General features: G+C 42.9%; 1 protein-coding gene across 1 annotated transcript; it reads right to left on the bottom strand.

Annotated features, from left to right (window-relative positions):
- Positions 1-1,566: 1,566 nt before the first annotated feature.
- LOC113128264 (cytospin-A) lies at positions 1,567-13,179 on the bottom strand. The gene is made up of 12 exons (XM_026303472.1): positions 12,893-13,179; positions 12,178-12,311; positions 9,959-10,558; positions 9,658-9,710; positions 4,357-4,838; positions 3,920-4,004; positions 3,760-3,826; positions 3,451-3,511; positions 3,074-3,170; positions 2,047-2,163; positions 1,901-1,960; positions 1,567-1,781 (listed from the first exon to the last, which is right to left on the bottom strand). The coding sequence occupies exons 2-12, from the start codon at positions 12,215-12,217 to the stop codon at positions 1,692-1,694; spliced, it is 1,752 nt and encodes a 583-aa protein (XP_026159257.1). The 5' UTR covers positions 12,218-12,311; positions 12,893-13,179; the 3' UTR covers positions 1,567-1,691.
- Positions 13,180-13,825: the final 646 nt, after the last annotated feature.

Here is a 13,825-nt window from a genome sequence, read left to right as displayed (position 1 = left end):
AAAATATGGAAGAGATGGGACTGCTCACTTGGCTAAAAGCCCCTAAGTGAATGTCCAATCTTTTCACTGCAGAAACTATTAAATGTACTCACATTTTTTTCTTGGAAAGTCACCTGCTTACAAAATACTCAAAACATTACTGCTTGTTTTATATTAACATTTTATTTTATTTTTTCCACACTAGTTGCATACAGTATACACATGAATATTTGCCTTTTCTTTGGTAAGTATGACTTTGGCAAAAACTCAGCTTTAGACGTGTCGTAACACCAGTTATTTATTTTCTCAGTTCCGGTGTAGCATGAGGGTGCGTTTGTGCATCTGTGAGGACGCAGAAGTGACGTTACATGATGTAGAAACCGAATGTCGAAGCCTGTGGAGACTTGTACTTTTGCTCTATGTCACTCCTGTAATGCACATCCCTGAGCACAGCTGTGATAACACTGAGGCACTTCTTAGATTTTGATCACTGCTACAGTTTCTGTGAGAACGCACAGCCATTCAAAAGCACAAATCTCCTGACTCATCTGCAGCCTTGCAACAGCTGAGCCCTTGCATCCTTCCAAGACCACGGCAGATCTGTACGTTATTACATTCCCACACCAACAAAGTGCTGACAAAAGTGCATATTTATAGAGCGCTAAAGGGAAAACAGGAATCTTTGCAAAGCAATACAAAAAAAAGGTTAAAAGGCACAACATATCAGCAAATAAAACATATATTAGGACACAATGTAGTATAGTACTTTCTGCCAGTGAAGTACCAGTGTGGAGACATTTACAGCAACTCAACCTGTACACACACCTTTCTCAGAGTGAGGTTTAAAAAACAAAACAAAAAAAAAACAAAACAAAACAAACAAAAAAAACATATATTGCTATATATGGTCATAGACAGTCTTTTCATTGTATTATAAGGTTAATGTTTTTTTTTCCCTTCTTTCTCAGTTGGTGAGATTCTGAACCTGTGTATTGATAATTAAACCTGTATATAAAACACCAACATGTTGGCAATGGCACCTCATCAAAATGTAACACTGTGTACGTACTTGTTCAAACATGTATGATGTAGGAAAATGTCAATTTATGAATTTTAGGATTTTACGACTTGCAAAAAAAAAAAACAAACAAACAAAAGGAGGTAAATGTAATATTTTCATCCCATGTTACAAACACATCCACGTAGCTGAGAAAATTTGAATGGATGTAAACAATATATACAAGTCAAAGAAATCCCCACCTTTATTCCTTTAAAAGGTGCATAAATTAAGATTTTACACAGTGTCTGGTAGATCAGGTGAAAACTGGACAGGACGTGGTGTAACCAGTGTTCTACTAAATTGCCAGATTTACTCAATACTCAGCTAACTCTGTTTTCAGGAATGTTCATGTTGTAACTTTGGGGAAACAGGTTGGGATGGGAGGGGGAAAAGTGGTAAGGAGTGATGATTTTTACGAGACTCTTCAGCTGCAGAAAAAAATGTGGTAAAGTACCTTTAATGTCAGGCAAAATACACTTTAATGCTGAAGAGTTTAATTTAGATGCCTTTTTTTTTTTTTTTTAAACAACAGAACATATTTTTCAGACGCATAATATGATTCAGACAGCTGTCACGATAAACACCTTGAAGTGTTTTCATTCATGAGTCTTTAAGGACCCACTTAGGGACCGTCTGACAGTACCTCCAGCAGTCACATCTCAAAGTGACGGTACATGCTCTCCACGTAGCTCAGGACCCTTTGCCAGTCAGGACCGCCTGCTCTCAGTATTTCCTCTACAGTCTGTTGGACAAAGATTTTAACCAAATGTATGAGCTTAACATATCAAGCTACTTTGTGTTTGTTACATGAGGGTCAACTGTGAAATGACTTCTGTGATTTGTAATACACAGTGACCTTACCAGGGTTTGAGCAATTCCAACAGCCTCTCCTGTTTTGAATGCCAGACTGAGATTCTCCCTCTGCAAAGAGAAGAACAAATTGATCAGTTGAACATCATAAATCACATTATCCTAAACATTATATAGTCACCAAGCACAACTGCTACCTTGTTCTCTGGAGTCAGGGTGCTGTAAGGGATGTGTGAAGGGAGGTAGGTATGGTAGACCGCACAGAACGCAAGACCATCGGCCCAGCTGCTGCTGAAGTTGGTGATGTCAATGTTCTGAAAAACAGAGAACCCAAGATTTCTGATATTTTAACTTGTAACAGACAATGCCAAGACGTAAGTATCTGAAATTACACTGTAACATATATACATACACACACATTAAGCTCCTCACAATGCATGGAGGGTTTCACCCCAAATCCAGCATCCTGAGGTTGTACACTAAGAGGAAGGATAAGAGGAAGGAAGGAGGCCAAGGACTGGTGGGCGTCAGAGCATGAGGAACATGAGAAGCTTGAGAAATACCAAAGGCTGAAAGAAGAACTAGAAAGGATGTGGAAGGTGAAGGCAACAGTGGTCCCTGGCACCCACCGGGTTGTGACCCCCAAACTGGGAGAGTGGCTCCAACAGATCCCAGGAACAACATGAGAGTGCAGTGCTAGGAACAGCTAAGATACTGCGAAGAACCCTCCAACTCCCAGTTTGAGGACCCAGAGGACCCAAGATTGAGGAAAACACATACACACACCACCCATAGGGCTGAGAAGGGAAAATATATATATATATATATACATACTCTCACTCTCTCTCACACTCTCACACTCTCACACTCTCACACTCTCACACTCACACTCTCACTCACACTCTCACTCACACTCTCACTCACACTCTCACTCACACTCACACTCACACCTCACACCTCACACCTCACACCTCACACCTCACACCTCACACCTCACACCTCACACCTCACACTCTCACTCTCACTCTCACTCTCACTCTCACTCTCACTCTCACTCTCACTCTCACTCTCACTCTCACTCACATTTGGGAAATGTGGTTCACCATGAGAGGATGCATATTTTTACAAATATGTATATAACCCACCTAATGCACTAAAGTTTCTATACAAAGCAGAACCCCTGTAAAACTTAGAGTTTAAAAAAAGACATGTAAGCAGGATCACCTTGTAGCCTTGGGTTTGACTCTGACACCAGCGGAGCAGCGAGTTTCTCTTGGAGCCTCCATGGCGACGCAGTAGCATGTTGAAGCCATCCTGGGACCTGTCAGCAACAGGACACAAACTGCTGAGTTCCTCGGCAGGTGTTGTCGTTATAAAGCTGGGCTTTTGCAGAGTTATGAAAAATGTCTGGTCACATACAGTAGCTGACTTTATTACTGAAAAAGTAATTTGAGTAAAAGATGTGTTCTAGTCCTAATATTGTGCTTTATGAGCTCACCAGACAAAATGTACTTGGGTCAAAACAAGTAATTAGATTTACAGAGGTGGTAGCAAATATGTTGGTCTCAGACACAATGGGCTGTCTGTGTGTGCTGACTCACTTGGTGTGAGGCAACTCAGTGAGGGCAGTGTTGTACTTGTTTAAAGACTCTTCACGTTTCACTGCAAAGACAAGACAGCATGTCATGTTATACAACACAAAACCCATTCATAAGCAAAACAACATATTGATTAAGAGTGTAATGGCAAACATGTTGCCAAAGAACTGCCAATCTAACATGCCCCGCAGACAAAAAGCAACATTAGCATTAATTTGTCATGTTTCAGGTGACCACATGAATGTCCTTTGCCCTGCTCTTTAGGTGCTAACTGCTTAGCTTCCATACACACACATACACACACACACACACCTGTATCAGTGCTTGTCTTGCTGTCTTGCCAGTCCAAACTTCTTCGACCTCTTGGTTGCCCCACGTTCTTGAAAACAATCCAGATTTAGCTGAATTAAGCTGAAATTGTTATACACACATTAAACCGCTTCCTGGCTTGTATGCATCTGAGGTATCTTACCTTGTTGGCAGGTCCAGTATCGGACTGGGTGGGTCCATTCTGCACAGTGGTGGAGTCTGAGAAAGCAGGTAATCTGGACAGGCTTCTGTAACATTATATCACATCATGAGCAGGACAGACACAATTAACCAAAACCAACTGTTTTTCATTGTTATTTTTTTCTGTGGACAGCTGTTCCATTCAGCTTCAGCTGTAAAACAATTCAAAGTGTCCTCAAGTGGTCCAGTTAAGGCCTGTGGGTTGAGTGCAGAACTTTCATTAAAAATTTTCAAAAAAACACAATGATTGTCCTGACCAAAATTAGATACCTATTTTTTATATCAGAGACAAAAAATGCAGAAGACAAAAAAGAGGCTCTGTGTGTTTGCTTAAGTAATGTGCTGCAGAAATACTATTTATTGTTGCAAAAAAAGCCCAAGGTCGAATGGTCATCTCACCTTGACCGCTCAGTTACCACCTTTCGCATCTCACTGGATCGCGACTCCTCTCCACTCCTATCCTCGTTGGTGACGTTTTTCAGGTAACGTTTCGTCACACCCTTAGAGTTGACTCCTTGTCCCAAGCTGTACGCACCCCGCTCCCTGCCCCTCTGGGTCACTTCATTACTGTCAGATTTGTTGTTTGGGTGTCCATTGGGCCTCTCTGGTTCCAGACATGGAACTTGGGTGTCAGTTTTGCCTTGTTCCTGAGTGAGAGAGGCCAGTTTCTGCTTGCTTTCCTTCAACTCCTCTCTCAGTGTGATCAGCTGTTGATCAGCTTCCTTCTGTCTCTGTTGGGCAACAGCCAGCTCCCTCTCAATGTCATTATGAGCCGTCCGGAGTGCTGTCAGCTCCTCTTCAGCCTCAGCTCTCAGGCGGTCTGCCACTGACACCGCCACCTGAAGATCAGCCTGGAACTGCAGCCATTCGCCACGCTCCGTCTGGAAGGGAAACAACAGGGCTGTTTTCAACCTGATGATGCTTTATGTAAACAAATGGTATCACACATTTTATTTAGCCATCAAGAAATTTGTATTTGTTTACTCTGGAGTACTCCGGTTTCCTCCCACAGTCCAAAAACATGTATGTCAGGTTGATTGGTGACTCTAAATTGCCCATAGGAGTGAGTGTGAGTGTGAGTGTGAGTGTGTGAGGTTGTTTGTCTTTGTGTGTCTCTATGTGGCCCTGTGATGGACTGGTGACCAGTGTCCAGGGTCACCCAAAGAGAGCTGGGACAGGCTCCAGCAGATCCCTGTGACCCTGGTTAGGAATAAGTGGGTATAGATGATGGATGGATAGAAATTTGTATTTCATTTAAAAGTGTGCCTGTAATCAGACAATGCAAATACTACTTGGAAACATAATTTTAGGTCATAAAATTTTGTTAACTCTTTGTTGGGGACTTTACAAGAGATTTCTTGAAACCTAAATTGCAACTGGATAGTTAAGAATAGTAACAAAGGCCTCTGTACTTACATTTATTTCAAGGTTCAGAGATACCAGTAAGACTTTAGAGCCCATGCTGGTGCCTCTCTGATAGAAATATATACAAGACGATGTTGCCTTGAAATGCTTATATATTGTCACTAATGCCGCTAATAAAAACTAGACTTAAAAAAAAAACAAAAAAAAAAACAAACATGAAAACTAATTAAAAAAAAAAAAAATCTAATGACAAAATGGCGGCAAAATTTTAACTAAACCCATATCTGAAAGTCTGAATGAGGTGCCAAAATGAACACTGACGATAAACAAGATATTCCCTACAGGCCACGCATTTAAAAGGCATGGGAATCAAATAGTTAATGTGTGTGGAGGAGGCAGTATCTCATGGCCACTGGGACAAATTTTGAACAATGACCACATTTCACAATGTTGATAGTGCTTGGTGGTGAAAAGGTCAGAGGTCACTAACATTACTACAGTTCATTCCAAAAACTAACATGGCCAACAAAATTCACTTTAAAAACAGTTCTATTAAAGTTTTCTTCAATTCAGCTGTTTGTGATTTTATCACAGTATAAATCGATAAGTCACTATTCTGTAAAATCATTTTTTTGCTTCAACACCATATGTAAAGATAGAGAGGACAAAAACTGGCATTTGTAAACCCAAACTTGTTCTCAGTACCAAAAATGAACATAAGCGAACCCTCAGCAGATAATGTCTATAACCAAATGAACAATCAAATATCCATTTGGCCCATCATTAAGGGACTACAAGTTGAACTGAATGGAGCAGCAAGCCTCTGCAAGCAGAGAGGAATGAAGCTGCCAAGTCATCTCTAATGAGGCATTACAGTACTGTGAGCCAAAAGGTTTTGCTCAGGGTGCTTTATTGCTTTACTTGTGTCATCTAAAATCAACTAAATGAAAATATACACTCAATTTTTACAATGGAAAAAAAAAAAAAGATACCCAACAAGTATGGCCAAAGCCAATACAAAGAAAGACAAAGCAACATTTTGGGAGCTGTACTAAGAACTATCTATGAAACTATTTTCTGTGTCACTATCACTATTCTGGTTCAATCAGTGTTTTCCTTGTTAGCTACTGTGGTCGGATAAGAAGCTGAGTCTGTTTCATATTTATGTGGATGAGTGATTAAGGTAGAAAAGGTTTGTAGTTTTGATTCTGTAAGAGTCTCATCGCCACAGACATGTATAAAACACTGCCCCAGACATCAAAAGGTGCACTTAGAACCAGTAAAGCCAAGAGGTAAGTGATACTGGAGCATTAAAAGCAAGCCACCAACATAAAAAGAGAGAGGGAATGTGAAAAGGGGAGAAGGAGAGATGGAAGGACAATAAAGGTGGTTGAAATCACACACTGATGTTATGGCGGCAGCATACAGGCTGCAAAGCAATGTAACCCAGAGTGGAGTGCTGAGGGGTTGGGACGCTTGGTAATTAGATGAAGAATGGATGGAGATGTGGAGGAGGAGGCGTTATCTGAGCCAAGTCGCTCCCTCATCTGACCAGTGACTCAAGACCGCAGCTGGACCCAATTACGGTGGATGCACACACACATATCATATTCCACCGCCCCCCCCCCACACACTCACCCAACCTCCCTTATTCTTTTGCTTCACCACAAAACCACAGTTTTCTCACACACACACACAACATAAGAGTGGCAGGATAAGTAACACTCAAACACACACTCAAATTTGAAGGATCTTGTCTTCAGTCTTTGTTATCTGCATGTGGACACTCCAACTGGAGCATGTCTGTTTAAGGAAACAGGAAGGGGCGCTCCTCAGTTCACAGTGAGATAAGGGTGTGGATTGTCAGTGTTAAGACACACACAGAGACACACACTCAGTCCCTCAGGAGCTGACCTAGTGCCCCACTGCAGGACCAGATGTAGTATCCACTATTCACAGGCAAAACAGATACTTATTGTCTATCCTCTTGACACACATCTGATTTTTTTTTTTTAATTCCTGGAAAGTGCCCAGCACATTTACAGATTCTGTCCTTACTGCCTGTCCCTTGCTCACCTCCACACCCAGCCTTTCTAACACATACTCTAAAAATCCCAACTCTGTAATGATGCCTCTCCTGAGGCTTTCCAAAGATTGGTGTGCATTAAAAATATGCCTGAATTTACTCTGATGCCTGTTAAGGGGCATTTCAGCCCCCCAGTCTCTTATGTGTACAGTACAAAATAGACAAAGCTCCCCCCAAATGACACACGAAAATAACTTGGGAGAGTTTACTAGCTGCAAACCTAAATGTGTACAGACATCAAAGAAAGGGGCGCTGAGTTTCTGCCATTTACGCTGCAGAGCAAAGTCAACATAGCAAGTCCGTCCTCCTAAACACACTACACGTGAGCAGCCTGCCTCAGATACAGGGCCTTTTTCTGTCTGGTTTGCCTGAGCAGCCCAGTGAGGAGAAAAAGAACCAAGAGATCCTGGAAAACATGTTTGAAAATCCCCAGCAGCGATCACCTGGAACTGATTCCAAAGCCGGGTTTTCAGATCGACTAACTCCCCAGGAGGGAACACAAATCTGACCAGCCACCCACCGACACACCCACTACCCAGACATGAGTGGAGTGTTTTTCATTTTTGTTGGTTAAGACAATTGAATACTGTTGGTCTGCGTGAGCAGAGCCGGTACATGGGCTAAAATGCTTAAGAGTTCACTGCAACAGTGGGCAATTCTGAATTCAGTCTGACTTGAGCACATCGGAAATAGATTATGTTCGATAGACAAACACAGAGAGACAGAAGCATTTGGCAAAATGAGGATGAAGACAGATGAAGAGGCACGAGAAGAGGCTCTGCTGACAGAATTATTGCCTCTCAAACGAAGGTCAAAACACTGAAGGTCAGAGATAAAGAATAAAGGCTTAAGCAAATCTGGGGTCACTTAGAAGATGGATGGTGGAAGAACATACCAGGAGGGGATGGAGTACGACAGAGGAGAGGTGAGGAAAAGAAAGAGTGAATGAGATAAGGAGAAGCACTGCAGCAAAAGTTCAAGGGTAATTGTTTTGAGTTCTTGTGCTCAGAAAGAGTGTAGGGGGTTGAGGGAGAGGAGGGAGGCACCCATACAATGCTAAAACCAACTGTACTGGCCAAGATTTTCAGTGCATCTGTGTGTGAGTCCTGTGTTGTCTCACGTGCAGCACACACATACAATAACACATGGCCAATCATTGCAAGCTGCGCCCCCCCGCCCACCTTGTCACAGAACACAAAACAAAACAAGTTCTGTCTCTTGAAGAACCGACAGTTAACCCCATCATCCGCACTGCACTCCGCTTTTCCGGCTCTCCACAAAAAGGCTCCCACAACGGTAGAGCACTCAGTGAGGGTTCATAAAGTGGAGATTTTGCCAGCTTATATTGCCCCATTGAGGGCCCATATAAACATAGTGTTTGATTGCCTCGATTTCTAATACACACCGTCCTCTCAGCACTATACCACAGTCTCTCTGAGGTTTAGCTGGCCTGTGCAGGACGTAAATTTCAAGGCGTCTCACAGGGATGTGGGAAAATGGAAGAGAAAGGAACGAAACATTGAGCAGAGCAGTTACTGAATATAACAAAGAGGTGACGCCATGGGAAAGTGGAATATATAGATGAGAAATTTGTATTTTCTTGTAATATAACGCAATTAAACATTAGGGTTCTAATACATGGCAAAATACCAGTAATGGAAATGAGAACAGTCAGAGAGGGAAGAAAAAAAGAGAAATGATGGGGTTGAGGGAGGCATACTGTAGGACATACTCCAGCTTTTCTAATCTGTGGCTCATCTAGAGGAAGCTGAGAGGCTCTGGCTACAATCCTCATAAGGGAGGGCCAGGAATTGGAACAAGCAACTGACAGGAAATTACCACAGAATATCAAAATCCTCATAAGAGCATGGAACGCCCTGCAATTGGGCTATGGAATGCTTGCATTGTGTTTTTATTCTTCATGTGTATGGTTTATTTAACTTGGGGCTCGAGACCTAATAATAAATCAACCCAAAATTCTTAGTACAGTGAAATCACTTGTAAATCCACAAATGCAAATCCATCAGGTGTCATTCAAGAATCAAAGGAGGCCAACTACTCTGATCAAGTCTGAGCTACAAGAAAAATGGACAGAAGACGATTTCGAGGCAGGAAGACCTTCATTAGCACAGCCGGAGCCCCCACGGGGGTCGAGCTGGTCTTAAACGTGTATTTGATGCCTACGCATGCGATACTGTGTTAAGAGTCAGCCTATACTCACATATTTCAGGAAAAAAACGAAGTCTCACCTGCAAAGTACTCTTCAAATTCTTCACTTCTGTCAGTAAATGCTTCAGTATGTCTGAGGGAAGGATAAAGAAATGTCAGAAGACATCACATGCATATCAAACATAGAAAAAATGTCAAGTAAATGGATTTGCCCTTCTCAAAACAGGGAAATGTTAAGGTCACTATGAAATGAAATGCTGCAGTTCACAAGCAAAACATCTGCAGGTCTGAATATCACTAATCATCTGAATATAACATATATTTAGGAACCAAAAGACAAAATTGAAATATTAGTACTATGACAACATGTGTCAGTCTTGCCTGTTGTGTCCATGGCCCCATCTTGACTGGCAGTGATACCCAGTGTTGTCCTACACTCCTCCAACAGCTTCTCCAGTTCCTCACCACGGCCGTCTCCAGCTTCATGACCAGGCAGTAACGACTGGCTCAGACCACTGTCCCTCTCTCCCCAGTTCTTCCCTGAGGAGCCACCCTCCACAGGTGAAGCGCCGCACAGAGAAGAGGGGCACTTTGTGGGGCTGCCAGCTGCAGTATTCCACTGGGAGACTGGAGTCCTTGGGGTGGAGGTTGGAGGACCACCATTCTTCCCCAAGGAAACGTGTTCTTTAACCACAGTAGTTCCTGTCTTACTGTGCCCCTGGCTAACTCCTGAGCCAACAGCAGAGCTGCTTGAGCTGACTGGTGGCCAAGGCTTCCAGTCAGGAGCTGGACTGGAAGTGCCAGGAAGCGATTTTTTCCCACTGGAGGTGACCACGGGGACTGGAGGTGGGGGTGAAACTGGGGCAGCGTGTGAAGGACGAGACGAGGTAGGGTGATGGAGCTGGGGGACAGCGGGCATGAAAACAGGCCCCTCAGTCTGTGGAGATGTAGGAGGAGTGTGGAAACTCTCCCCATGAGCTCCTGAACAAATAATAACTGATTTCAGATCAAACAAGAAAATACATGTTTAAACATCCCATCCAGGCATATTTTATATTTTGTTTCAAAGGTTTAACTATTGCATATAATTATTAGGTATGATAAAGTCTATGTTGAATGTGTGCAGAGTTGGAGTAATATCTAACAAGCATAGAGCAACTTTTCCCTTCCAGCAAATGAAAGTGAAAAATGAAACAGCTACTGTCAAACTGTGCACATGAAGTTCAAGCATCCAAAAATCAAGTAAAAACTTTTTTTTTTTTTTTTGAAAGTAAAGGGACTTTCTGACTTATTGTGAAAGCATAAGAGACTGAAAGCACTGATTAAGTGACTGAATCGTGGACAGTTCAGAGGTCACCAGTCTGGCCGTGACAAGAACAACAAGGCCCTCACTGGCCAGAAAACATCCAGGTCATGTCCCTGAAGATAAATGCTTTAATAGAGACATTCCTCTTGGACTGATCATCCGCTGTGTTGCTGTGACACTCACTCTCCAAATTCAGGAACACATACAGAGAACAAATGTTATGATACTCAGAAGAACAAATGTTATCATACATAAAAGTATTTTCCTTGCCCATCACCGGGTGCCACCAGCACTAGCAGGAAAACTTTCCAAGATATGTGAACCACTGACCAACACGTCTCCTTTACTTTCCTCTTTTGCCTTGTTTGGACAAAAGACCGACTGCCAGCAAAATAAATGGGCTTTTTTCTTAAGTGATGTAAGAACAGCAGTAGAACATTTGCAAAGTTATGCACCACCTGCACTAAGGCCAAATCACCAGAAAAGAATGACAGGACTGTCTAACAACTTTCTCATGCCAGCCCTGCTTTTTATTTCTTCATTCCAAACCTTAATGTGCTTGTCCAACCATGGGTGGCAGATTGACTGAATGAGAAAGAATGTGCGTGCATGTGTATGTGTGTGTGTGTGTGTGTGTGTGTGTGTGTGTGTGTCTGTGTGCATCCATTCAGGTCTGTATGTATGTATGTGTGTGTGCATGTGTGTGTGTCAGATAGCATTAGGCTTCCTATGATTAATCCGCTGCCCTTGTGCTCAGCCGGGGAATTCTGCCGATTCATCACAGCTGGCCCGGCAGGGGCCAGAACGAATCACACAGGGACGCGAGGAGAATGACCACTCACTGAGAAACACACAGGAAGGCATGCACACACATACACACAAACACACACACACACACCCCCACCCATGTCCTTTTCACTTGTTTCTGCTTTTGTTGCTTTCAAGTTCCGGATTACCCCTCATCCAGCCCTTTCTAAAGGATTCTACTGTAGTGTGCTCAATCTGCCTGTATTCCTCCTCTTTTAGTCTTCACTGTCCTCCTCCCACTATATGAATCTGAGCCTTGAGGGTTGCTGGCTTTAATCTCAAAGATCCTCAGAACATCAGGCCACACAAACACACACACATTGCCAGGTATATCTGCATGTAGTGGCCAAATATTTGAAATTGCTTTCACTGTGAAGATACAGGACAAAGAATTCAAAAGAAGTGTCTCACCAGTGCTAGTGAGCTTGTAACTTATTGCAGACTCATAAGTGTGTGTGTGTGTGTGTGTAAGTGTATGTTGACCTACCTGTGGGTCCGTGACTGTCCTTGCTGGAAAAGTTGCCCATACTGCAGTAATGGGGTTTGGGCCACTGATGCGGCCCTGCAGGCGCTTGTTGCTCTTTCTCTCAGCCCAGACCAAACAGGCACAGTGGAGGTGACCTACACACAACCCAACCCAACCCAACACACACAATCACACAAGGCGTCCAGTAAAATGATGGATGAAGTCACCCACTTACGCACTGTTATCCATCTGAGAAATAATTCAGTGACTGCCTTCCTTTGGCTCGAGTCCCTCAAAGTTCATGGTAGACTGAAGGAGAGTAGCCTACAGGGGACTCGTGCTGCTGATTTGAATTGTAAGAAAATCAGTGTCTCAGTCCAACATGGGTGAGACCAGCCACAGAAACAGGACTCTCCAGCGTAACCACATGTGACAAACAAAGCTGCTGACATGTGAGGTTTGAATGTATCCGATTGGAATAAACTGCGCACAGGAGATATGCGCAAAAAACAACACAGACGCAGCTCATTCTGTGCCAATCAACGAAACGAGTCCAAAGTGGCTCAAGAAATTTCGGTTCGATTTGTATTACTTAACACCGTTTTGCTCTGACGCCACAAACTAACGCGCAACATGTATACACAGAAGCCCTTAGGAAGTTGATCCATAAGTCAGAAAGCCTATTTAGAAAAGTAACCAAACTTTTCGTCCACTTGGTTAAAACTCAGCCTTTTACCTTGGAGATAAATAAAAAGTGGGTATAAATCCTTTAAAGCTGACAAACAAATCCCAAATCCTTTTGTTCTGAGTTTGGTGAACTCTTCTTCTCCGCGCTTTGCTTCCTCCCAGCGCTGCTCAGCCAAGCGCACTGCCCCAGTGAGCCTTCACTGAGGAGCGGGATTGGCTGCGTCAGAAATCCAACTGCATTTTCTTTCTGCAAAGTTTAATTCCCTCGACGTTCATCATTTGCAAACATCTTTGTTTTTTAATCCGCACAGTAAGGCCAAAAAAAAAAAAAGCAGTGCACGGCGCTGACCGATCCCACTGATAACCGCTGGTCGTGTCCACTGGAGGGCACAGTTAGTCCGTGTTAGGAAAGACCTGTTGCCTCCAGGACGCAGTGGCCCCTCTTCATTTATCCTAGACGTTTTATGTAACCGTGCCTCTCAGGATTCTGACCCACTGACCCAGTGTAGCAGACAGCTCCAAGCTGCAAAAAATCTATTTCCTACAGTTTTTATACCAACCCGTACAGGATAGATTTCATTTTAACTTTCCTTTTGAGTGTTTGGTCCCCACCTCAATTTTAAAATCACAGCATAGTTTCATTATGAGTTGAAGGTACTAGACTAGTGTGGTATGTTTGTGCTTGTAAATGAATTGACTTGTCTGATGATTCATTAGCATTAATGCAACTATTTGCTGTGATTTAATTGTGTCATTCCGACATATAACCCACTTGCTCAATATTTAACAAAACGACCACACTCTGTGTCCAGCGTAAGATACACTGCATAAAACTGAACTGTGGCACAGGCAAGTTCATATATTTTATTTCCCTAATGGTCTTGGTCTGCTTTGCCTCTGCTACATTACAGATTGATGTGACAGCTGTGGAGGCATTAACTCATCAGAGAAATAGTACACTACTTTTCTAGGTTTTTACACT

The sequence above is a fragment of the Mastacembelus armatus genome, chromosome 22 (assembly GCF_900324485.2).
Source record: "Mastacembelus armatus chromosome 22, fMasArm1.2, whole genome shotgun sequence".
Classification (NCBI taxonomy): Eukaryota; Metazoa; Chordata; class Actinopteri; order Synbranchiformes; family Mastacembelidae; genus Mastacembelus; species Mastacembelus armatus.
The sequence above is the reverse complement of the archived record's forward strand: the minus strand, read 5'-3'. Positions and strand labels throughout refer to the sequence as shown.